Raw genomic sequence first — 24,620 nt, 5'->3', positions numbered from 1 at the left:
CAATGTGTCACTGAGTATGACCAAGACAGCAACTATGCTCTACATCCAGCAATTATTGTCAGAATGCAATAAGCAACCAGACAAAGCAGCAAAGCAATGACACACACACTGAAAAGCAATCACTTTAAATCAAGTTAATCCAAAGAAAATACACAACATCATAAAGGTAAAATTAGTCTAAAATCAGTCTTTAACAGACATGTTATTTGGATGACTTGTAATAAGCGTAACAGTTTGTTAATAACACATATCTAGACTGTATTTGTGAAAAATCAGACTCAGTTATGATAAACAATATGACCAATATTCTGGTAAAATCACAAGTTAAAGAAAAAAGTTTTTCATGGACAGCAAAAGTCAAAGCATGAATCTTTTCTGTTAAAACAGCGAACTTATAATTAATGTTAAAAGTAAAACAAAGGTCATTTATAAAGTGTATCTCTCAGTGCAATCACTACAGAGATCACCATGGCACAGTCACAATGGGTGCACATTGAAAAGCTGCAATTAACACTATATATTCTTTGTATTTTTTCCTCTCAAGCAAAATCTCCTTTTTACAATCACAGAAAGCAGGTGAGACTAATATCAGCTGTCACAAAAACTCAAATAAAGACCAACTGCACACCTGTTATAAAATATTGCTATTAATAAAGTGCGATGAAATGTGCAAAAATATAAAGACCTACATTCGGATGGTATCATCTTCCGAAGAAACACCAGTGGGAAACAATGGTATTCACATTTTCAGTCATTTAGTGGATACATCAGTGAATCTAAAAATATAATTACACAACATATTTGTAGTGCTGAAAAGTAAGATGAATTGCATTCCATCATATGACAAAAACGTCTGTCCAAATCAAAGGATGAAAAATGACATCCCAAAGATTCACAGCTTTGTGACAAAAATGTCACAAAGACTTTCAGTCTGACACCCAGTAGCACAACATTGCAGGTGCAATACATACAAATAACATGTGCAAGCAAGCTGTTACAGCTGCTTTTTAGGCATTTGTTATTTTAGATGGGCTAGATTTGAAGATGGATACAGTTTGGCACACAATTCTCATGCCAAAATGACACGTTAGCAAGAATGGCCACAGACGTTCACTGCTAGTGTAATAATGTTGTGTTAAAGATCAAGATGTGGTTAATCAATACGAATAACTTACACTATGAAATGCAGCTCACATGTGTAATGGTTTTTAAAAGTCAACACTTAAATTCTGCAGAACTGAACCTGTTTTGCTCCAAAACACAACTAAATTGCATAAAAACAATAATAACAACACAGCTAAAGCACACCGTGCCTTTTATGTAGTTTTTTTTTTTCCAAGTAGTATTATTTAATAAACAACATTAGCTTAAAGGTTAAGATTGAGGTTTTGATTATAATATGAGAATAATCTTCCTGGGGGAAAAAAGGCACTTTCACAAATTTCAATTAACAATAAATGTAGTTGAAACTGACTAACAATTGAAAAATGACATGGATGGATAAAAAAAAAGTCCAAGCAAGAGGCAATAATATACCTTGTGTGAATGAAAACATGTCAGGACAGAATGCAAAATTACACTAAAAAAGACTTAAATCTAAAGTATGAAAAATATGATCACACAAACAGTATAGAAGCATGACCATGCTGAAATTAAACCAGTTTTAGCCACTTTAAAGGAAGATAAAAATGGGAAAACTTTAAGACAACTTGAAAGATAATGAACTACCTCTTGTACAAGTCAAACAAAAGGACAATTATGTAAAGATGAAGTACAAACAAAAAAATGATTTTCAGGAAGGAAGTGGGCACAAGATTGAAATATAACTGGGTTACTGCCAACAGCTCATACCTCTGTGCACCCGTCCAGGTCTCCAAAGACATCAGCAAAGTCTGATGGACTTTTCTTCAGAGTCTGGTCAGCAGGCAGCGTGTTGTCATTGTATGATGTCACAAACTTAAAGTCACTGGTTCTTGAACCTGTGGTCAGGTAGGCATCATAATTGTAAGCGCTGCGTAAAGTTCCTGTGCCATCAACATCTGCGTAATTAGGAGGGAGATAACCGCTGGGGATGGCAACTGCTCCATCAAACAACAGTCTGGGCTTTCTCCTGCGACAAAACCTCAAACCCAGGATGATGATGATAAAAGTCAGGAAAAAGGTGGACACAGACACCAGTGCGATGATCAGATAAGAGGTCAGTTTGGAATTGCTCTCATTATAAGACAGATCCTTCAGTTCTGGCACCTCAGCCAAGTTATCAGAAATAAGTAAATACATGGAACAGGTGGCAGACAGAGATGGCTGTCCGTTATCTATCACTGCCACTACAAGGTTCTGTTTCATGCTGTCAGATTCAGAAATGTCCCGCTGTGTCCTGATCTCTCCGCTGTGGACACCAATAGTAAAAAGTCCTGGATCAGTGGATTTGACTATTTGATAGGACAGCCAGGCATTCTGTCCGGAGTCCGCGTCCACCGCGATCACTTTGGACACCAGAGAGCCTCCGTGTGCAGCTTTGGGGACCAGCTCGGTCATGAAGGAGTTGCCCTCCGGGGATGGGTACAGGATCTGAGGAGAGTTGTCATTCACATCTGAGATGAACACACTCAGGGTCACGTTGCTGCTGAGAGGAGGAGAGCCGTTGTCTCTGGCCATCACGTGGACTTTAAAACTCCTGAACTGTTCATAATCAAACGACCTCACAGCGTGGATCATACCTGTGTCTCCGTTCACAGACAGATAGGAAGACACTGGGGCACCGTTCACCTCACTAGCTAATAGAGAATAAACCACTGTACCGTTCTGTCTCCAGTCGGGGTCTCGAGCACTAACGGAACATAAAGTGGAGCCAGGTTTGTTATTCTCACTCATATATGCGCTGTACGACTGTTCCTCAAACATAGGTGGGTTGTCGTTGATGTCAGCTACAGATAACTGAACACTTTTAGAAGAGGACAGAGGTGGAGAGCCCTCGTCAGTGGCAGTGATTGTAATGTTGTAATCAGACACTAATTCACGGTCCAGTTGTCCTGTGGTGACCAGAGAATAATAGTTTTTAATAGAAGGAACCAACTTAAAGGGGACACCCTGCTGGATGGAGCAGCGGACCTGTCCATTAGTTTCGGAGTCTCTGTCCTGCACGTTAATGATGCCCACCTCTGTACCAGGTGGAGTGTTCTCTGGTATCGGATTGGTCAGTGACTTCAGATTAACTACAGGGGCGTTGTCATTCACATCAGTGATAGAAATTATTACTTTAGCGTAGGATGACAGCCCCAGCCCATCTTTTGCTTTAACGCGTATTTCAAATGATGTAGTAGTTTCATAGTCAACAGCACCAATTACTCTTAAGTCACCTACTTTACGATCAATACTAAATATCTTCTTCACTTCTTCAGTAAGATGTACAGTGTCATACGTCACATCTCCATTAACTCCCTCATCTGCATCACTTGCGCTTACTGTAACCACTACAGTGTCTAGAGGAGAGTTTTCTCTCAGGCTGGCTTTATAAACGGCTTGGCTGAACACTGGGGAGTTATCATTAGCATCCAGCACAGTGACGTGTATCATTAATGTACCTGATCTCTGAGGAGATCCACCATCCAAAGCTGTGAGAATTAAATTCATTTCCTGTTGTTTTTCACGATCAAGCTCTTTTTCAAGAACGAGTTCTCTGGTGTTTCCGTTTACAGACAGAATAAAATTTTCATTCTTTTTAAGGTTGTACTGCTGCACTGAATTTTGCCCTACATCCGCATCGTGCGCTTCTTCTATCACAAAACGAGCTCCTCTGTCAGCCGACTCTTGAATTTCTATATTAATCCGTTCTTCATTGAATTGTGGTGCGTTGTCATTGATATCTTGAATGTGAAGGCTGATACGATGAAGCTCGAGCGGATTCTCGAGCACAAGCTCGTGTTTTAGGATGCACGAAGCCTTTTCTCCACAAAGCCCCTCGCGGTCAATCCTGTCTGCAACAATCAGCTCTCCGTTATTCATGTTTATGTCACAGTAACGTTTGTCGGTTCCGTCGGCGTCGATGCGGGCTCTCCTGCTGGACAGCGCGCCCGTTTCCATCCCGAGGTCTTTGGCTATATTTCCAATAACGGATCCTCGTTTCATTTCCTCTGGGAAAGAATAGCTCATGTCTCCATGAGCGACATGGAACAAAAGAAGGAGGAAAGAAAACTGACGCCAATGAAACACGAATATCTTCGAATCCATCATAAGAGATGAGTTATTAAGAGGCTGAAGAATAACAAAAAAATGACCTGTACCCCAAAACACAAATCACAACTGCAATTCTCGGGAGGTTGCCCCAACTGAGACACAAGAGCGCAAGAATGCGCGTCCACACCGATGAATACAGGAAATGAAAACTGTTAGGGCTGGTGTCTAGCGCCACCGTGAGTTAGGTTTAGTGGAAACACCTTAACACTAAATCTAAGCAAACTACAACTAATGTTCAGTGCATGATTTTTATCTTCTTTTAAAAAAATATTTTTATGTAGAATAAATATGCAAAACTTCAGTTACTATAAAGGATACAATTGGAGAAAAGAGTTTTACAATGTGAATCAGGTAAACAGTTGTAAAATCAAAAAAAAAAAAGAAAAAAAAAAGAATAAAACCGTTCAGTCAGTAAGACAAATATAAATGTGCTTATTTGTCTTCATAAAATTATGATATCTTTAATTGTATGTTGTTGTTGTTTCTACTAAGAGGATTCAGACTTGGCTGTATGCCTGGAACTGTTCTTCACATAGTGATCACTGCCTTGTTCTCATCACCACACACACATGCAGGTTGTTTAGTTACACTGAGTCAGTTACTGTACTCCAGGTGACTGTTTTATGTTTTTTGTCTCCATCCAGTAGATACTGCTAATCTGCTGCTCTGCATAACTGTTTTCATACTAGACCCTCTCAACCCAAAGGTTCAAATCTAGCTACGTTTATAATAAAGAATTGCATTTATATTGCACTTTTCTAGACACACAAAGCGCTTTACAATTCCACTATTCATTCACTCTCACATTTACACACTGGTGGAGGCAAACGACAGTTGTATCCACAGCTGCCCTGGGACAGACTGACAGAAGCAAGGTTGCCATATTGCGCCATTGGTCCCTCTGGTCAACACCAGTAGGCAGTAGGGTGAAGTGTCTTGCCCAAGAACACAACGACCAGGACAGACAGAGCTGGGGATCGAAATGGCAACCTTCCAGTTACAACATGAGCTTCCCAACCCCCTGAACCACGGTCGCGTTTACAAGACTGGTGCAGGAAAATGTTTATGTGCTTTCGGTATGTTTTTACTCTTATGTCTACTACTGCTATGTTGATATTTTGGGGATTAAATCCTGTTATCCAGTAAGCAGGAGTCACATTTGGATTTCAGAATTACACCTAAATTTACAGTCTAATGATTTATCTAGTTTGATTTGTTGCTTTCTTAAAAATTAACAAGTGTGCCATGCGGTCACCAGAGTCGCTAAAGATATCTCAGTTGAGACAGTGCAAACTCAAGAGCTCCAATCAAACTACACACTGCCTCATTTTACAACTCATCAGGCACATGAATTAGAACTCAACTTTCACTAGTTTCACTTTCCTACTAGTCAGGTGTGATGGAATGTGTTTAAATATAAATAGCTACAAACAGATAATAATAAATGTTTGCACTCCTTTAGTGTGAAAAAATGTAATTATAATCTAAATTGCTATTGCTTGCAATTAAGATGAATTGCATTCCATCATTTGACAGCTACTTCTGTCCAGCGCTAAGAATATATAATGACAGCCATCAGATTACAAAATTTCACAAAATTACTCAGTCTGACATATGATAGGAAAACATCACAGGTATGAGAAGTATGAAATAAATGTACAAGTGAGCTTTTATTGATGCTTTTTATGCATCTCCTATTTTAGATAAAGTAGACATAGGAACAAATAAAGGTTTGGACGTAAGTCTCATACTTAAAATGTGACATGATAGCAAGAATGGGCAAAGATCTTTATTACTACACTGATAATATTGTGTTAAAGATAAATATGTGCTTTAGCACTGAGATAAACTTACAGTATGAAATGTACCTGACAAATATACACTACTTAAAAAGACCAGCTGTAAAATTCTGCAGCATCTGACCTTCTGTGTATCAACTAACCAGAGGTGTAGAACTACTGACAAAATATCAGTAACAACACGGCTAAAACACTGGGCATATATTCACAAAGTGTTATTTAATAAATGGTAGTACCGGAAAAAATAAGATGAAATTTTGATTACATTATGCAACTATATCTTCCTAAGAGTAAAAGTTGCTCTCACAGCTTCAGATAGAGGATAAAAGTAATCAATTAGGTAAAAAACAAAACAAACAACAAATAACATGTACAGACAAATAACGACCGCAAGCACGATGCAGAAATACCTATTGTGTTGATGAACATACATCATATGAGCTTGCAAAACTACACTAAACTGAACACACACAAATAACATATCACACTAAATCTATAAGTATGAAAGTATGAAATTTATCATGTTGAAATTAAACATATTTTAGCCACTACCAGAGAAAGAGAGCTACACCTCTAGGAAACACTTTAGAGGAAAGAAGAAAATGTTAGAATTAATAAACCAACTTTTACTCCAAGCATTTAAAAAAACAATTTTGTGACGATAAAGTAGAAGAAAACTGAACTGTTAATATTCATCTGGCACAAGATTAAAACATGACTTGCTTATTGCCAAGGGGCCATACCTCTGAGCACCCGTCCAGGTCTCCAAAGACATCAGCAAAGTCTGATGGGCTTTTCTTCAGAGTCTGGTCAGCAGGCAGCGTGTTGTCATTGTATGATGTCACAAACTTAAAGTCACTGGTTCTAGAACCTGTGGTCAGGTACGCGTCGTAATTATAAGTGCTGCGTAAAGTTCCTGTGCCATCAACATCTGTGTAATTAGGAGGAAGATAACCGCTGGGGATGGCAACTGCTCCGTCAAACAACAGTCTGGGCTTTCTCCTGCGACAAAACCTCAAACCCAGGATGATGATGATAAAAGTCAGGAAAAAGGTGGACACAGACACCAGCGCGATGATCAAATAAGAAGTCAGTTTGGAATTGCTCTCATTATAAGACAGATCCTTCAGTTCTGGTACCTCAGCCAAGTTATCAGAAATAAGTAAATACATGGAACAGGTGGCAGACAGAGATGGCTGTCCGTTATCTTTCACAGCCACTATAAGGTTCTGTTTCATGCTGTCAGATTCAGAAATGTCCCGCTGTGTCCTGATCTCTCCACTGTGGACACCAATAGTAAAAAGTCCCGGATCAGTGGATTTGACTATATGATAGGACAGCCAGGCATTCTGTCCGGAGTCCGCGTCCACCGCGATCACTTTGGACACCAGAGAGCCTCCGTGTGCAGCTTTGGGGACCAGCTCGGTCATGAAGGAGTTGCCCTCTGGGGAGGGGTACAGGATCTGAGGAGAGTTGTCATTCACATCTGAGATGAACACACTCACGGTCACGTTGCTGCTGAGAGGAGGAGAACCATTGTCTCTGGCCATCACGTGGACTTTGAAGCTCCTAAACTGTTCATAATCAAACGACCTCACAGCGTGGATCACACCCGTGTCTCTGTTCACAGACAGATAGGAGGACACCGGGGAACCGTTCACCTCACCAGCTAACAGAGAATAAACCACTGTACCGTTCTGTCTCCAGTCGGGGTCTCGAGCACTAACGGAACATAAAGTGGAGCCAGGTTTGTTATTCTCACTCATATATGCGCTGTACGACTGTTCCTCAAACACAGGTGGGTTGTCGTTGATGTCAGCTACAGATAACGGAACACTTTTAGAAGAGGATAGAGGTGGAGAGCCCTCGTCAGTGGCAGTGATTGTAATGTTGTAATCAGACACTAATTCACGGTCCAGTTGTCCCGTGGTGACCAGAGAATAATAGTTTTTAATAGAAGGAACCAACTTAAAGGGGACACCCTGCTGGATGGAGCAGCGGACCTGTCTGTTATTCTCAGAGTCTCTGTCCTGCACGTTAATGATGCCCACCTCTGTACCAGGTGGGGTGTTCTCTGGTATCGGATTCGTCAGTGACTTCAGATTAACTACAGGGGCGTTGTCATTCACATCAGTGATAGAAATTATTACTTTAGCGTAGGATGACAACCCCAGCCCATCTTTTGCTTTAACGCGTATTTCAAATGATGTAGTAGTTTCATAGTCAACAACACCAATTACTCTTATGTCACCTACTTTACGATCAATGCTAAATATCTTCTTCACTTCTTCAGTAACATGTCCAAAGTCATACGTCACATCTCCATTAACTCCCTCATCTGCATCACTTGCACTCACTGTAATCACGACAGTGTCTAGAGGAGAGTTTTCAGGCAGACTGGCTTTATAAACGGCTTGGCTGAACACTGGGGAGTTATCATTAGTATCCAACACAGTGACGTGTATCATTAATGTACCTGATCTCTGAGGAGATCCACCATCCAAAGCTGTGAGAATTAAATTCATTTCCTGTTGTTTTTCACGATCAAGTTCCTTTTCAAGAACGAGCTCTATTGTGTTTCCATTTACAGACAAAATAAAATTTTCATTCTTTTTAAGGTTGTACTGCTGCACTGAATTTTGCCCCACATCCGCATCGTGCGCTTCTTCTATCACGAAACGAGCTCCTCTGTCAGCCGACTCTTGAATTTCTATATTAATCCGTTCTCCATTGAATTGTGGTGCGTTGTCATTGATATCTTGAATGTGAAGGCTGATACGATGAAGCTCGAGCGGATTCTCTAGCATAAGCTCGTGTTTTAGGATGCACGAAGCCTTTTCTCCACAAAGCCCCTCGCGGTCAATCCTGTCTGCAACAATCAGCTCTCCGTTATTCATGTTTATGTCACAGTAACGTTTGTCGGTTCCGTCGGCGTCGATGCGGGCTCTCCTGCTGGACAGCGCGCCCGTTTCCATCCCGAGGTCTTTGGCTATATTTCCAATAATGGATCCTCGTTTCATTTCCTCTGGGAAAGAGTAGCTCATGTCTCCATGAGCGACATGGAACAAAAGAAGGAAGAAAGAAAACTGACGCCAATGAAACACGAATATCTTCGAATCCATCATAAGAGATGAGTTATTAAGAGGCTGAAGAATAACAAAAAAATGACCTGTACCCCAAAACACAAATCACAACTGCAATTCTCGGGAGGTTGCCCCAACTGAGACACAAGAGCGCAAGAATGCGCGTCCACACCGATGAATACAGGAAATGAAAACTGTTAGGGCTGGTGTCTAGCGCCACCGTGAGTTAGGTTTTGCGGAAACACCTAAACACTAAATCTAAGCAAACTACAACTAATGTTCAGTGCATGATTTTTATCTTCTTTTAAAAAAATTAAGTATTTCTATCTAGAATAAATATGCAAAACTTCAGTTACTATAAAAGAGACAATTGGAGAAAAGAGTTTTACAATGTGAATCAAGTAAACCGTTGTAAAATCAAAAAAAGAAAAAAAAGAAGAAGAAAAACGTTCAGTCAGTAAGACAAATATAAATGTGCTTATTTGTCTTCATAAAATTATAATATCTTTAGTTGTATGTTGTTGTTTCTACTAGGAGGATTCAGACTTGGCTGTGTGCTGTGGACTGTTCTTCACATAATAATAATAATAATAATAATAATAATAATAAATTTTATTTATGAGCGCCTTTCAAGTCACCCAAGGACACTTTACAATAGGATAGTGATAGTGATCACTGCCTTGTTCTCATCACCACACACACACATGCAGGTTGTTTAGTTACACTGAGTCCGTTACTGTACTCCAGATGACTCTATTTTGTGCTTTTTGTCTCCATCCAGTAGATACTGCTAATCTGCTGCTCTGCATAACTGTTTTCATACTAGACCCTCTCAACTTAAAGGTTCAAATGTAGCTACCTGTATAAGACTGTTGCAGGAAAATGTTTATGTACTTTCAGTATGTTTTTACTCTTATGTCTACTATTGCTATGTTGATATTTTTGGGATTAAATCCTGTTATTCAGTAAGCAGGAGTCACATTTGGATTTCAGAATTGCACATAAATTTACAGTCTAATGATTTATCTAGTTTGATTTGTTGCTTTTTTAAAAATTAGCAAGTGTGCCATGCGGTCACCAGAGTCGCTAAAGAAATCTCAGTTGAGACAGTGCAAACTCAAGATCTCCAGTTAAAGCACACAGTGCCTCATTTTACAACTTGTTAGTCACATGAATTAGAAATCAAATTTCACATATTTTAAAATGAAGATCAAAGACAAAGCTGTTAAAGAAACACTTCTACTAGTCAAGTGTGATGGAATGTGTTTAAATACATTTAACCCCCCACTGGGTAATAATGGTATACATGTTTTCACTCCTTTAGTGTGAAAAACTGTAATTATAATCTAAATTGCTATTGCTTGCAATTAAGATGAATTGCATTTCATCATTTGACAGCTACTTCTGTCCAGTGCTAAGAATATATAATGACAGCCATCAGATTACAAAATTTCACAAAATTACTGTCTGACATGTGATAGGAAAACATCACAGGTATGAGAAGTATGAAATAAATGTACAAGCGAGCTTTTATAGATGCTTTTTGTGCATCTCCTATTTTAGATAAGGCAGACATAGGAACAAATACAGGTTGGGACATGAGTCTCATACTGAAAATGTGACATGATAGTAAGAATGGGCAACGATCTTTATTCAGTGTTGGGCAAGTTACTTTGAAAAAGTAATTAATTATAGTTACTAGTTACTTCTTCAAAAAAGCAACTGAGTTAGTAACTGAGTTACAAGATTCTAAAAGTAATTAATTAATTGAAAAGTAACTATTGCGTTACTTGAAAAAAAAAAGTTTAACCCTCTGGGGTCCAGGGTAAATTAGCCATTTTTAACTACTTTTGATATTCCATCTACATTTCACCTTTAAAAACTATTTACTTTGCCATGTTTGGTATCATTCTTTTCAGCACAACCTCACGTGTCTGAATTTACAGTTATGTTTTCATTTTGACATACTGTATTAACACAATTGATCTAAAATCAGACAAAAACATAAAATCCAAGTAGAAAAAGTTATATTTTTTACTGTAACAACCACAAACATGTTTAATGAATCATATTTCATAACTTCAAATGCAAATATAAATTGTTAATTTTAAAATCATAAGCACAAGTTTTGCAAACAACAAAGTTATTTGCAGCCATTTACCTTTTATCCTTTATTATAACCATTTCAAACTATTTACAGAACAATCAGGTGTTCTGCATTCAGTAAGACGCCACACAAATTATTTGTGCCACTCCAATGATTTCTGTCCACTATAAAGGAGAACATCACAGCCTGATACCTGCAGGTCTGACAGCAGGAGGTGTATCACTCCTGTTTTCTACCTGGAGACAGCAGTCGCCTCATTGTTCTGACACACAACACAAAACTATCCACAACACTACACACAAACTACATAAGACAACACAGACTTCAAACACGCTAAATGTCACAAATCTCTCACATCTCAAAACTCGCTCTCTCTCTTTTTCTGCCGTCTTTCTTTTTCTCTCTCTCTGTCTCGCCATCACTCCTAAAACTTCCCCCTCTTCCTAAACAACCCAATGTCATGTTGCCATATCATTTTTGATTGGTCGACATGGTGCATTTTTCCACCAACACCAACGGGCTGGTTTTTTTTTTTTTTTTTTGGTCATAAGCAGAGAGTGCTTGCTAGCGCCATCCTTAGACAGTAAACGTGACCAAACTATACAGGAAAAAACACTGCATATATATTGTTTATCATGACTCCGGTTTTACATGGCCTATCAACACAATTGAAAAACTGGTATATATCACCTTGTTGCTTTGTCATCTTTAAGTAGTCATGTGATTGGCTTACCAGGACTACTTTATTCTTCCTCAGTCAAACAGCAGCACTCATGCGATTGTTTTGCCCCCTTAGCTCCAGGTGTTGTGCCAGAAAGTGATTGCCACCCGCAGGAGCACGCGGGGCTGCTTAAAGCTGTAGCGCCCAGATTACTCATGTAGACAGCTACTTCCGTGCAACTGATATAAGGCTGAAGACAGCTTCAACCGTGTTTGTTGAAAAATAGTAACGCGACCGCACCGCATTTTCTTGTTAGTAACGGTAACGGCGTTGTAACGATAGAAATAGTAATTAATTAGACTCGTTGCTGAAAAAAGTAAAGCCGGTAATAACGCTGTTACTTGTATCGCCGTTATTCCCATCACTGTCTTTATTACTACACTGATAATATTGTGCTAAAGATAAATATGTGCTTTAGCATTGAGATAAACTTACAGTATGACATGTAGCTGACAAATATACACTACTTGAACAGACCAACTGTAAAATTCTGCAGCATCTGACCTTCTGTGTCAACAAACCGGAGTAGAACTACTGATAAAATATCAGTAACAACACAGCTAAAGCACTGGGCATATACACCGCGTTCCAAATTATTATGCAAATGATATTTTTCTCTGATTTTCCTAAATAGTCGATTCAAATGACAGTCAGCGTAATTTTCGAGTCATCAGTCATTAGAGTATAATTCAAATGTTACTCAACAAAACTGCCAATGAAAACAGTATGTTTTTCAAAAATAAAAAACTTAAAATGGACTGTTCCAAATTATTACGCACACAGAGTTTCAAAACATTTTATAGATTTTAGAGAATTAAAAATGGTAATTTGTTGAATTTGCAGCATTAGTAGATCAATTTTACTGAAATCAAAAGCTATTTCAATCAAAAACATCTTAACAGGTCAAGTTACATATTAACATAGGACCCCTTATTTGATAGCAGTTTTACAATTCTTGCATCCATGGAACTTGTGAGTTTTTGCAAAGCTTCTACTTGAATGTCTTTGCAGGATGTCAGAATAGCCTCACAGAGCTGCTGTTTGGATGTGAACTGCCTCCCACCCTCATAATTTTTTGTTTGAGCAGCCAATTATGCAGAGGTGTTCCTTGTAGCATAATATGGTGCATTGTCTTGCATGAAGATTGTTTTGTTGCAGAAGGCACAGTTCTTCTCTTTCTACCATGGAAGAGTCAGTCAGAAACTCCACCACATCCTTGCTGACGTTGCAGCCCTGTTGAGACATGGTGGCTGTTCACCAACCATCCACCACTGCATCCATCTGGACCATCCAGGGTTGCAATGCACTCATCAGTGAACAGGACTGTTTGAAAATTAGTCTTTTTGTAGTTCTGGGTTCACTGCAGCTGTTTCTGCTTGTGAGCATTGGTTAGCGGTGGCCAAATATAAGATTTATGCACAATTGCAAGTCTCTGGAGGATACTACACCTTGATGTTTGCAGGGCTCCAGAGGCACCAGCAGCTTCAAATATGTGTTTGCTGCTTTGTAATGGCCTTTTAGCAGCTGCTCTCTTAATCTGATGTATTTGTCTGGCAGAAACCTTCCTCATTGTACCTTTATCTGCACGAACCCATGTGTGCGCTGACTCAGCCAGAAATCTCTTACATTATGTTGATCACGCTTAAGTTTTGTGAAAGATCTAAGGTTTTCATTACGTGTCCAAGGCATTCAACTATTTCACGCTTTTCAGCAACAGAGAGATCATTTCTCCTTCCTATATTGCTTGAAAATGGTGGTCTGCTTAATAAAGTGGAACATCCTTCTTTAGTAGTTTTTCCTTCATTTGGGCTCACGTGGCAAACTAATGATCATAGGTGTCCGAGATTGATTTCAGTCATCCAAAGAGCCCTGAGACACAATTCCATCCATGGGTTTAATTGAAAATCAACTTATTTAATCTTCATGACACTTAAACACAATTTGCATAATAATTTGGAAAGTGGTATATTCACAAAGTGTTATTTAATAAATGGTAGTACCGGAAAAAATAAGATGAAATTTTGATTACATTATGCAACTGTATCTTCCTAAGAGTAAAAGTTGCTCTCACAGCTTCAGATAGAGGATAAAAGTAATCAATTAGTTAAAAAACAAAACAAAAAAACAAATAAAGTGTACAGACAAAGACCACCGCAAGCACGATGCAGAAATATCTATTGTGTTGATGAACATACATCATATGAGCTTGCAAAACTACACTAAACTGAACACACAAAAATAACATATCACAATAAATCTATAAGTATGAAAGTATGAAATTTATCATGTTGAAATTAAACATATTTTAGCCACTACCAGAGAAAAAGAGCTACACCTCTAGGAAACACTTTAGAGGAAAGAAGAAAATGTTAGAATTAATAAACCAATTTTTGCTCCAAGCATTTAAAGAAACAATTTTGTGATGATAAAGTAGAGGAAAACTGAATTGTTGATGTTCATCTGGCACAAGATTAAAACATGACTTGCTTATTGCGAAGGGGCCATACCTCTGAGCACCTGTCCAGGTCTCCAAACACATCAGCAAAGTCTGATGGACTTTTCTTCAGAGTCTGGTCAGCAGGCAGCGTGCTGTCATTGTATGATGTCACAAACTTAAAGTCACTGGTTCTTGAACCTGTGGTCAGGTACGCGTCATAATTGTAAGTGCTGCGTAAAGTTCCTGTGCCATCAACATCTGCGTAATTAGGAGGGAGATAACCGCTGGGGATTGCAACTGCTCCATCAAACAACAGTCTGGGCTTTCTCCTGCGACAAAACCTCAAACCCAGGATGATGATGATAAAAGTCAGGAAAAAGGTGGACACAGACACCAGCGCGATGATCAGATAAGAGGTCAGTTTGGAATTGCTCTCATTATAAGACAGATCCTTCAGTTCTGGCACCTCAGCCAAGTTATCAGAAATAAGTAAATACATGGAACAGGTGGCAGACAGAGAGGGCTGTCCGTTATCTTTCACTGCCACTACAAGGTTCTGTTTCATGCTGTCAGATTCAGAAATGTCCCGCTGTGTCCTGATCTCTCCGCTGTGGACACCAATGATAAAAAGTCCCGGATCAGTGGATTTGACTATTTGATAGGACAGCCAGGCGTTCTGTCCGGAGTCCGCGTCCACCGCGATCACTTTGGACACCAGAGAGCCTCCGTGTGCAGCTTTGGGGACCAGCTCGGTCATGAAGGAGTTGCCCTCTGTGGAGGGGTACAGGATCTGAGGAGAGTTGTCATTCACATCTGAGATGAACACACTCACGGTCACGTTGCTGCTGAGAGGAGGAGAACCGTTGTCTCTGGCCATCACGTGGACTTTAAAACTCCTAAACTGTTCATAATCAAACGACCTCACAGCGTGCATCACACCCGTGTCTCCGTTCACAGACAGATAGGAGGACACCGGGGAACCGTTCACCTCACCAGCTAACAGAGAATAAACCACTGTACCGTTCTGTCTCCAGTCGGGGTCTCGAGCACTAACGGAGCATAAAGTGGAGCCAGGTTTGTTATTCTCACTCACATATGCGCTGTACGACTGCTCCTCAAACACAGGTGGGTTGTCGTTGATGTCAGCTACAGATAACTGAACACTTTTAGAAGAGGATAGAGGTGGAGAGCCCTCGTCAGTGGCAGTGATTGTAATGTTGTAATCAAACACTAGTTCACGGTCCAGCTGTCCTGTGGTCACCAGAGAATAATAGTTTTTAATAGACGGAACCAACTTAAAGGGGACACCCTGCTGGATAGAGCAGTGGACCTGTCCATTAGTTTCGGAGTCTCTGTCCTGCACGTTAATGATGCCCACCTCTGTACCAGGTGGGGTGTTCTCTGGTATCGGATTCGTCAGTGACTTCAGATTAACTACAGGGGCGTTGTCATTCACATCAGTGATAGAAATTATTACTTTAGCGTAGGATAACAGCCCCAGCCCATCTTTTGCTTTAACGCGTATTTCAAATGATGTAGTAGTTTCATAGTCAACAGCACCAATTACTCTTAAGTCACCTACTTTACGATCAATACTAAATATCTTCTTCACTTCTTCAGTAACATGTCCAAAGTCATACGTCACATCTCCATTAACTCCCTCATCTGCATCACTTGCGCTTACTGTAACCACTACAGTGTCTAGAGGAGAGTTTTCAGGCAGACTGGCTTTATAAACGGCTTGGCTGAACACTGGGGCGTTATCATTAGCATCCAGCACAGTGACGTGTATCACTAATGTACCTGATCTCTGAGGAGATCCACCATCTAAAGCTGTGAGAATTAAATTCATTTCCTGTTGCTTTTCACGATCAAGCTCTTTTTCAAGAACGAGTTCTCTGGTGTTTCCGTTTACAGACAAAATAAAATTTTCATTCTTTTTAAGGTTGTACTGCTGCACTGAATTTTGCCCTACATCCGCATCGTGCGCTTCTTCTATCACAAAACGAGCTCCTCTCACAGCAGATTCTCGAATTTCTATATTAATCCGTTCTTCATTGAATTGTGGTGCGTTGTCATTGATATCTTGAATGTGAAGGCTGATACGATGAAGCTCGAGCGGATTCTCCAGCATAAGCTCGTGTTTTAGGATGCACGAAGCCTTTTCTCCACAAAGCCCCTCGCGGTCAATCCTGTCTGCAACAATCAGCTCTCCGTTATTCATGTTTATGTCACAGTAACGTTTGTCGGTTCCGTCGGCGTCGATGCGGGCTCTCCTGCTGGACAGCGCGCCCGTTTCCATCCCGAGGTCTTTGGCTATGTTTCCAATAATGGATCCTGGTTTCATTTCCTCTGGTAAAGAATAGCTCATGTCTCCATGAGCAACATGCTGCAGAAGGAGGAAACAAATGTTCCAAGCCTGAAACGCGATAATATTCAATTCCATCTTCAATGATACGCCTCTAATATGTTAAAGCAATAACGCAGCAAAGATAGCACACAACCATGACAGAAATAGGAACTGCAATTCAGCGCGTCTCGGGCTAAACCTAGAGCAGGCAACGGGCGTGCAAGGCAGAAAGTCCACAAAGAAAAGAGTAATTCAGTCTTTTACAGCTGGTGTATAGCGACACCGTGAGTTCAAAAATGACACTGACCCATGCTTGTCCAAGTTAAATGCCTAAATGCACTCAATAGATACTGCAAGATCGGAGTGTTTTATTTGAATACACGTTTAGTGACTATATTATTACTTAATGGCATATGGCATAAATCTATGTCTGTAGGGTCTAGAAACACTGATATCACTATATGTTTACAACTGAACAACAAACTGTGGGTTCCCCCTCTTTGTAGCCTTTCGGAAATCAGCCTAATTGTGTATTAACAAAAATTTCATTTTGCTGGTTCCAACGTAATCACACGCATTGAGTTTACCTATTTAAATTATGACCAAGGTTAACGTTGTTAATGTTCCGTAGGACACAAAGCACAGGAAAAAAATAAATAAAATTGGAAATTACATGAAAAATCAAGACAGAAAGATTAAAAAACCCCATATTATCCAAGTTCAGTATACTAACATCAAACTGAATCTTTAAGACTGCTTAAAAAAAACGTCTTTTTTTAAAGTACACTGAAAAGGAAACTGGTCGATTCACCTGTTTTTTTTCTTCTCAGACAGAAGAAAATTAATCTTTGTTTTTTTTTTTTTTAAATAACTGACTCAAGATAGAGGATGCAGTCTGAAATTTAGTATCCTTTCATAAAAAACTAGTTTTGTGTTAGCAACTAAGCAATTATTCAGTAAATGTTTCTGTTGGAAGTCAGATTTCTTTCAGTTATATCCCAGCTACTATTGCATGCATTAAGGTGAAATTTATGTGGATTTTACTGAGTCATCTGGACTTTTTAAAATAAACTAACAAAGTCCCTGCAGCCTTTGCTAATCTCATAAATGTGATGGTACCTCAAATTTACATTAGGCCAGAATTTACTTATTAGTACTGTGATTTTGAGGTAATATCAGAACTGAGTAAAAGTGTCACAAGTCAGACTGAAATTCTAAAACAAAGTGGGGATTTAACTGCACTGAATTGTTGCTAGGCTAGGCTGAATGTTTTTCTAGAACAGGTAACTACACTCAAAAACACTTTGAACTAGATGTTAACAAGTTGCATATGAAGCCTGATCACTAAACTGACCGTATCATCAAACGCTTATTACACTCAGCTGAGAGACAGAAAAGAAACTTCATCAGACGCAGAATTGCTAAGTAAAACACAAGCATACAGTCAGAGAGAGAGAAAGAGCAAGTGCAAGACAAGGATACACAGTTTGGGTCTGTTTCAAACATAAATACATTTTGTATTGGACAACTGGCAAGTCCTATTTTTAAGTTAATTTAAGTGTGATATTTCTTTCAGGAAAAGAAGAGTGTGTAAGTATCACAATAGGAGAGAAAATCATAATGCAGTATATCATATTTACAGTACAATATGAGTGAGAATATTATAAACTCTGTGGGAGTGCCTACTCTGGGGTTGGACACCTGTGATGAACCAACTTCACTCTGACAAAGGAAAAATATTAAGCCACTCTCAAGAGAAATGTCAATAACTATTTTTGTCAACAGCAAAGCTTTGAAAGACCACTAAAAGACCAACTTTTCCTAACAAAAAAGAAGGTGTATGCATCCATCTTTTGGACCATGCTGTATATAACAATGTGCTACACAACAAAAAACAAAACAAAACATAATTCTCAGGATTATGGTTATATAAAATAAGTAAATAGAATGATTATTAACTGTGTCATCTATGAGAAATAATATACTTTTGTAAACATGGCCAGTGATAATCTTTTCTATTCAATAATGATCAAGGACTATTTAGGAGAATGTATTAACAATTTTAGCAGTATAGTGAAGCTGATTACTTACACTGAGTTACATTGTATGGTGTTACTAAGCCTATTAATCACTAGTTTATGTTGTTATTAGAGAAGGCTTTCTTTCTGTCAAGTCTTCAGACCTGTTGCATTTGTTTTTTTCCTAAACATGTGACTCCAATCGTTATTCTTCTAAGTGATTGAGCAGTAAAATGATAAAGACAAACTGAAAAAAACATGAAAACATATTAAACTTTAAAAAGTGACTGTCAACTTGTCAACTTTTATGTAGGCCAAAGGAATTAAAATAATAAATTCCATCATCTATATGAGAAAAAAAATAGCTTATATAGAACTTAATGTTTCAACCACATAACCTTAAAGTCTCTAATTAGATAAAAAAAATAATACCTGTAGAAGTTCAAACACACTTGATCAGTAAAAGAACTGCTGGACTAACAGGAAAATGAATACCAAGACAAAAGTCAAGCCTATAGATATAATGCAATATGATGAAACTTTCTCTCAAGGTAGATTTTGTGGGAGGCAGGAGTTGGACCAAAAATGCTAAAAACCAGCTTTATGGCTGTGCTTCAACCAAAACACCAAAATAAAGCAAAACATGAAAATGTTAACTGAGAATGTTACTCTTCTAGAAAATTGTACCACAGGGAAGGACACATGTGTGAGGGAGAATGCAACAAAGAGAGACAGAGACAATATGAAACACACAGGCTAAATAACAATGAAAGTAGAACCAAAATAAAAGGATTGTAGTTTTTTGTACATTAACACCGTTATTGTTAGGAAAGAAAGTTGACTTATTTAAATATCTATCAACAAAAATGTAATACAAGTGAGAGAAAAAAATGAAAATAGGACAAAGGGCATCCTCCTACCTCAGGAGTCCTATCACTATCTCCAAAAACATCAGCAAAGTCTGATGGACTTTTCTTCAGAGTCTGGTCAGCAGGCAGCGTGTTGTCATTGTATGATGTCACAAACTTAAAGTCACTGGTTCTAGAACCTGTGGTCAGGTACGCGTCGTAATTATAAGTGCTGCGTAAAGTTCCTGTGCCATCAACATCTGCGTAATTAGGAGGGAGATAACCGCTGGGGATGGCAACTGCTCCATCAAACAACAGTCTGGGCTTTCTCCTGCGACAAAACCTCAAACCCAGGATGATGATGATAAAAGTCAGGAAAAAGGTGGACACAGACACCAGCGCGATGATCAGATAAGAGGTCAGTTTGGAATTGCTCTCATTATAAGACAGATCCTTCAGTTCTGGCACCTCAGCCAAGTTATCAGAAATAAGCAAATACATGGAACAGGTGGCAGACAGAGATGGCTGTCCGTTATCTTTAACAGCCACTACAAGGTTCTGTTTCATGCTGTCAGATTCAGAAATGTCCCGCTGTGTCCTGATCTCTCCGCTGTGGACACCAATAGTAAAAAGTCCCGGATCTGTGGATTTGACTATATGATAGGACAGCCAGGCATTCTGTCCGGAGTCCGCGTCCACCGCGATCACTTTGGACACCAGAGAGCCTCCGTGTGCAGCTTTGGGGACCAGCTCGGTCATGAAGGAGTTGCCCTCCGGGGATGGGTACAGGATCTGAGGAGAGTTGTCATTCACATCTGAAATGAACACACTCACGGTCACGTTGCTGCTGAGAGGAGGAGAACCGTTGTCTCTGGCCATCACATGGACTTTGAAGCTCCTAAACTGTTCATAATCAAACGACCTCACAGCGTGGATCACACCCGTGTCTCCGTTCACAGACAGATAGGAGGACACCGGGGAACCGTTCACCTCACCAGCTAACAGAGAATAAACCACTGTACCGTTCTGTCTCCAGTCGGGGTCTCTAGCATTAACGGAGCATAAAGTGGAGCCAGGTTTGTTATTCTCACTCACGTATGCACTGTACGACTGTTCCTCAAACACTGGTGGGTTGTCGTTGATGTCAGCTACAGATAACGGAACACTTTTAGAAGAGGATAGAGGTGGAGAGCCCTCGTCAGTGGCAGTGATTGTAATGTTGTAATCAGACACTAGTTCACGGTCCAGTTGTCCCGTAGTCACCAGAGAATAATAGTTTTTAATAGACGGAACCAACTTAAAGGGGACACCCTGCTGGATGGAGCAGCGGACCTGTCGGTTATTCTCAGAGTCTCTGTCCTGCACGTTAATGATGCCCACCTCTGTACCAGGTGGGGCGTTCTCTGGTATCGGGTTAGATAGTGATTTGAGATTTATAACTGGTGCATTATCATTTACATCCGTAATCTCAATTAATAGAGTAGCATATGATGCTAATCCCAAACCATCTTTCGCAGTAATCTGGATTTCATACGACGATTCCTTTTCATAATCAATAGCTCCAGCCACTCTCACTGCTCCTGTTTTAGGGTCCAAAGAAAAATCTTGTCTTTCCTCAGAGACGTGGTCAAACCCATAATTAACTTCACCATTTACACCTTCATCTGCATCTGTGGCGCTAACAGTGAGAACAACAGTATCCAGAGGGGAGTTTTCGGGCAGACTACCCTTATAGACGTTCTGACTAAACACCGGGACATTATCATTAGCATCCAGTACAGCGACGTGTATGACCACAGTGCCTGATCTCTGTGGAGAGCCTCCATCGAAGGCGGTAAGTAACAGCACAATCTCTTTTTTGTATTCCCTGTCTAGTTCTTTCTCTAAGACTAGTTCGCCATATTTTCTCCCACCACCTTTAGATTTAACGTTTAATCTGAAGTGATCATTTTGCTGAAGTGAATAACCCTGAACAGCATTTTCTCCGATGTCTCCGTCGTGAGCTTCATCTAGGGGAAAGCCTGTACCTTTGACTGCCAGTTCGTTTATTTCAAAGTTGAGTGACTCCTCCTTAAACTGAGGTGAGTTATCGTTGATGTCTTGAACGCGAATATGAATGCGGCGCAGTTCTAAAGGATTTTCCAGCACTAGCTCCTGTTTCAGAACACACGACGCCTTTTTCGCACAAAGCCCCTCTCGGTCGATCCTTTCTTGTACAATTAACTCGCCAGTATTGAGATTTACGCTGCAGTACTTGACACCACTATCCTCTGTATCTATGCGAGCTTTTCGGGCGGACAGTCCGCCCAAATCGAGTCCCAGATCCTTAGCGATATTTCCAATTATAGATCCACGTGTCATCTCCTCCGGGATAGAGTAGCTCATGTCTCCGATGACAAAGCGGAGAGAAAGAAAAATAAAAGCAAGGCCGCAGTGCAGCGCAAATATGCTGTATCCCATTGTTACCATCAGAAATGGCACATGAGAGGTAAACATAAAATCAAGACAGTAACAATTTCCACAGAATCTTTAAAGTCACTGTGAAACTGGAGTCATACGCGAGGAGATTTTTTCCAACTGCGTTACAAAAGGAGAACCGGGCTTTGAATTCGCTGAGACAGAAGGGTGGAGAATGATCAAGTCTTCACGTTTACTGGCGCACACTGACACCATGAGTATTTACTGAGGTATGGCAACGCGAAGTTTTTTTTTTTATTTAATATGTAATAAATTTAGATATTCTGTAGAGCCATTCACTGTGAACGGACGAGTAAAAAATATATAGATAGTTGCTTTGCTATTTTATTATTACTTTCAATGGCTGAAAACATAAGTAGTTATAAAATATAATGCAATTAGGTAATGATCCAGCTGCGATGGAAACTAAAATAAAAGGTAAAATTAACCGTTTCTCTGTTTCGAGACAGCTTTGACGAGTCAAAGACACAGACTCTGCACTATGATTTAACTTGAAAGGGGAGAGAGCTTTTCCTCTCTCGTTTTTTTTTTGTTGTTATTCCTGTTAGTTTCTCTTTTATCAAAATTCTACGTTCTTCGTGTTGTTTTATGTGCAAAAACGTAGCGTTACTTTTTGATGACATGCTTTGAAATCGTTTTTGTATTTCTGAAGAGTCTTGGGATTCTCATTGTAATAGATAGAGAGGGTCAAACAAGGCTCAAATGTATTCGTCCAATTAACTGAGGGTGAACAAACAGTGATCCACACAATGCCCTTTCAGAAGTATTAGTAACCATTTTAAAATTGATACAACGAATAGAAAACGAAACAAAAACGACAAAGTGACTATGAACACTGCTGCAAGAATTTTGAAAGGCCATTGAAGGGTCCGATTTCTATCAACGCTGAGGATTCATAAGTAAGGAACAATCATGACTGAAAGAAGATTTCTTTAAATAAAATATGTAAAAAGTTAAAATGTAAGACAGAACAAAGAGTAATAGAATGTGCGCTCTTTATCACGTTCATTTAGAACATGAGCAATAGAGACATGTCCATACCGTCTTCTTTTCAGTAACAATTTTAAAAAAAAGTGAAAAAAGAATAATATTTTTAATGGCCAACACAAACGTAAAAGGAACAGCTTTATTATCAATTAGAAATCCTTATTTATACGAAAATTATAGATCACTAAAAATATTGTACTTAGGTGTGATATAACGGTGACTGTGTTTCTAAAACAAAGAAACAAAGAAAGGTAAAGAGAAGAAGAAAGCACAAAACAAAATATATCTTTAAAAGAGCATCAAAATGTCAACCCGACTTCAGGACCACGGACAGACAAGAATGATGTAAATAAGAAGGTGTTTATACTACTACACAAACCAGAAACAACGCAACTTTGGACAAACCACATCGGTGGTCACTCAAATTTGTAACTGTATTAAAAAAAATGCATCAGGAAAAAAAAGAAAGACGGACTTAAAACTCACATAAAACAATTCTAGGAACAGCGCAAAAACGCAGTTCAGAACCAAGGACAGAGAAAAACAATAATTAAATTGCAAGATGCTTACATCACTAATGAACAAAAGCAACAAGGTGAATCAAATGAGGTTGCAGAATCATTCAAATGTATTTTTGGGACGAGGAAAATATTTTTTGGTGACAATGAAATGATCCTACCTCAGGAGAACCATCGCTGTCCCCAAACACATCAACAAAGTCTGATGGACTTTTCTTCAGAGTCTGATCAGCAGGCAGCGTGCTGTCATTGTATGATGTCACAAACTTAAAGTCACTGGTTCTTGAACCTGTGGTCAGGTACGCGTCATAATTGTAAGCACTGCGTAAAGTTCCTGTGCCATCAACATCTGCGTAATTAGGAGGAAGATAACCGCTGGGGATGGCAACTGCTCCGTCAAACAACAGTCTGGGCTTTCTCCTGCGACAAAACCTCAAACCCAGGATGATGATGATGAAAGTCAGAAAAAACGTAGACACAGACACCAGCGCGATGATCAGATAAGAGGTCAGTTTGGAATTGCTCTCATTATAAGACAGATCCTTCAGTTCCGGCACCTCAGCCAAGTTATCAGAAATAAGTAAATACATGGAACAGGTGGCAGACAGAGAGGGCTGTCCGTTATCTTTCACTGCCACTACAAGGTTCTGTTTCATGCTGTCAGATTCAGAAATGTCCCGCTGTGTCCTGATCTCTCCACTGTGGACACCAATAGTAAAAAGTCCCGGATCTGTGGATTTGACTATTTGATAGGACAGCCAGGCATTCTGTCCGGAGTCCGCGTCCACCGCGATCACTTTGGACACCAAAGAGCCTCCGTGTGCAGCTTTGGGGACCAGCTCGGTCATGAAGGAGTTGCCCTCCGGGGAGGGGTACAGGATCTGAGGAGAGTTGTCATTCACATCTGAGATGAACACACTCACGGTCACGTTGCTGCTGAGAGGAGGAGAACCGTTGTCTCTGGCCATCACGTGGACTTTGAAGCTCCTGAACTGTTCATAATCAAACGACCTCACAGCGTGGATCACACCCGTGTCT

General features: G+C 39.6%; 1 protein-coding gene across 11 annotated transcripts in view; it reads right to left on the bottom strand.

The window, feature by feature from the left end:
- LOC116335353 (protocadherin gamma-C5-like) overlaps positions 1-24,620 on the bottom strand; it is a 281,881-nt gene that overhangs the window by 197,502 nt on the left and 59,759 nt on the right. The window contains exon 1 of one of the 11 annotated variants that reach the window (XM_039618232.1): positions 19,672-22,094. The exons of 7 other annotated variants lie outside the window; for them this stretch is intronic. In XM_039618232.1, the coding sequence (XP_039474166.1) occupies positions 19,672-22,068 (2,397 nt within the window). In that variant the 5' untranslated portion in view covers positions 22,069-22,094. Of the gene's footprint in view, positions 1-1,851; positions 4,349-6,778; positions 9,274-14,453; positions 16,910-19,671; positions 22,095-24,620 lie in introns of those variants that run through there. 3 more of the 11 variants (XM_039618358.1, XM_039618345.1, XM_039618319.1) reach the window with 3 other exon arrangements.

The sequence above is a fragment of the Oreochromis aureus genome, linkage group 2 (assembly GCF_013358895.1).
Source record: "Oreochromis aureus strain Israel breed Guangdong linkage group 2, ZZ_aureus, whole genome shotgun sequence".
In the NCBI taxonomy this organism is placed as follows: Eukaryota; Metazoa; Chordata; class Actinopteri; order Cichliformes; family Cichlidae; genus Oreochromis; species Oreochromis aureus.
The sequence above is the reverse complement of the archived record's forward strand: the minus strand, read 5'-3'. Positions and strand labels throughout refer to the sequence as shown.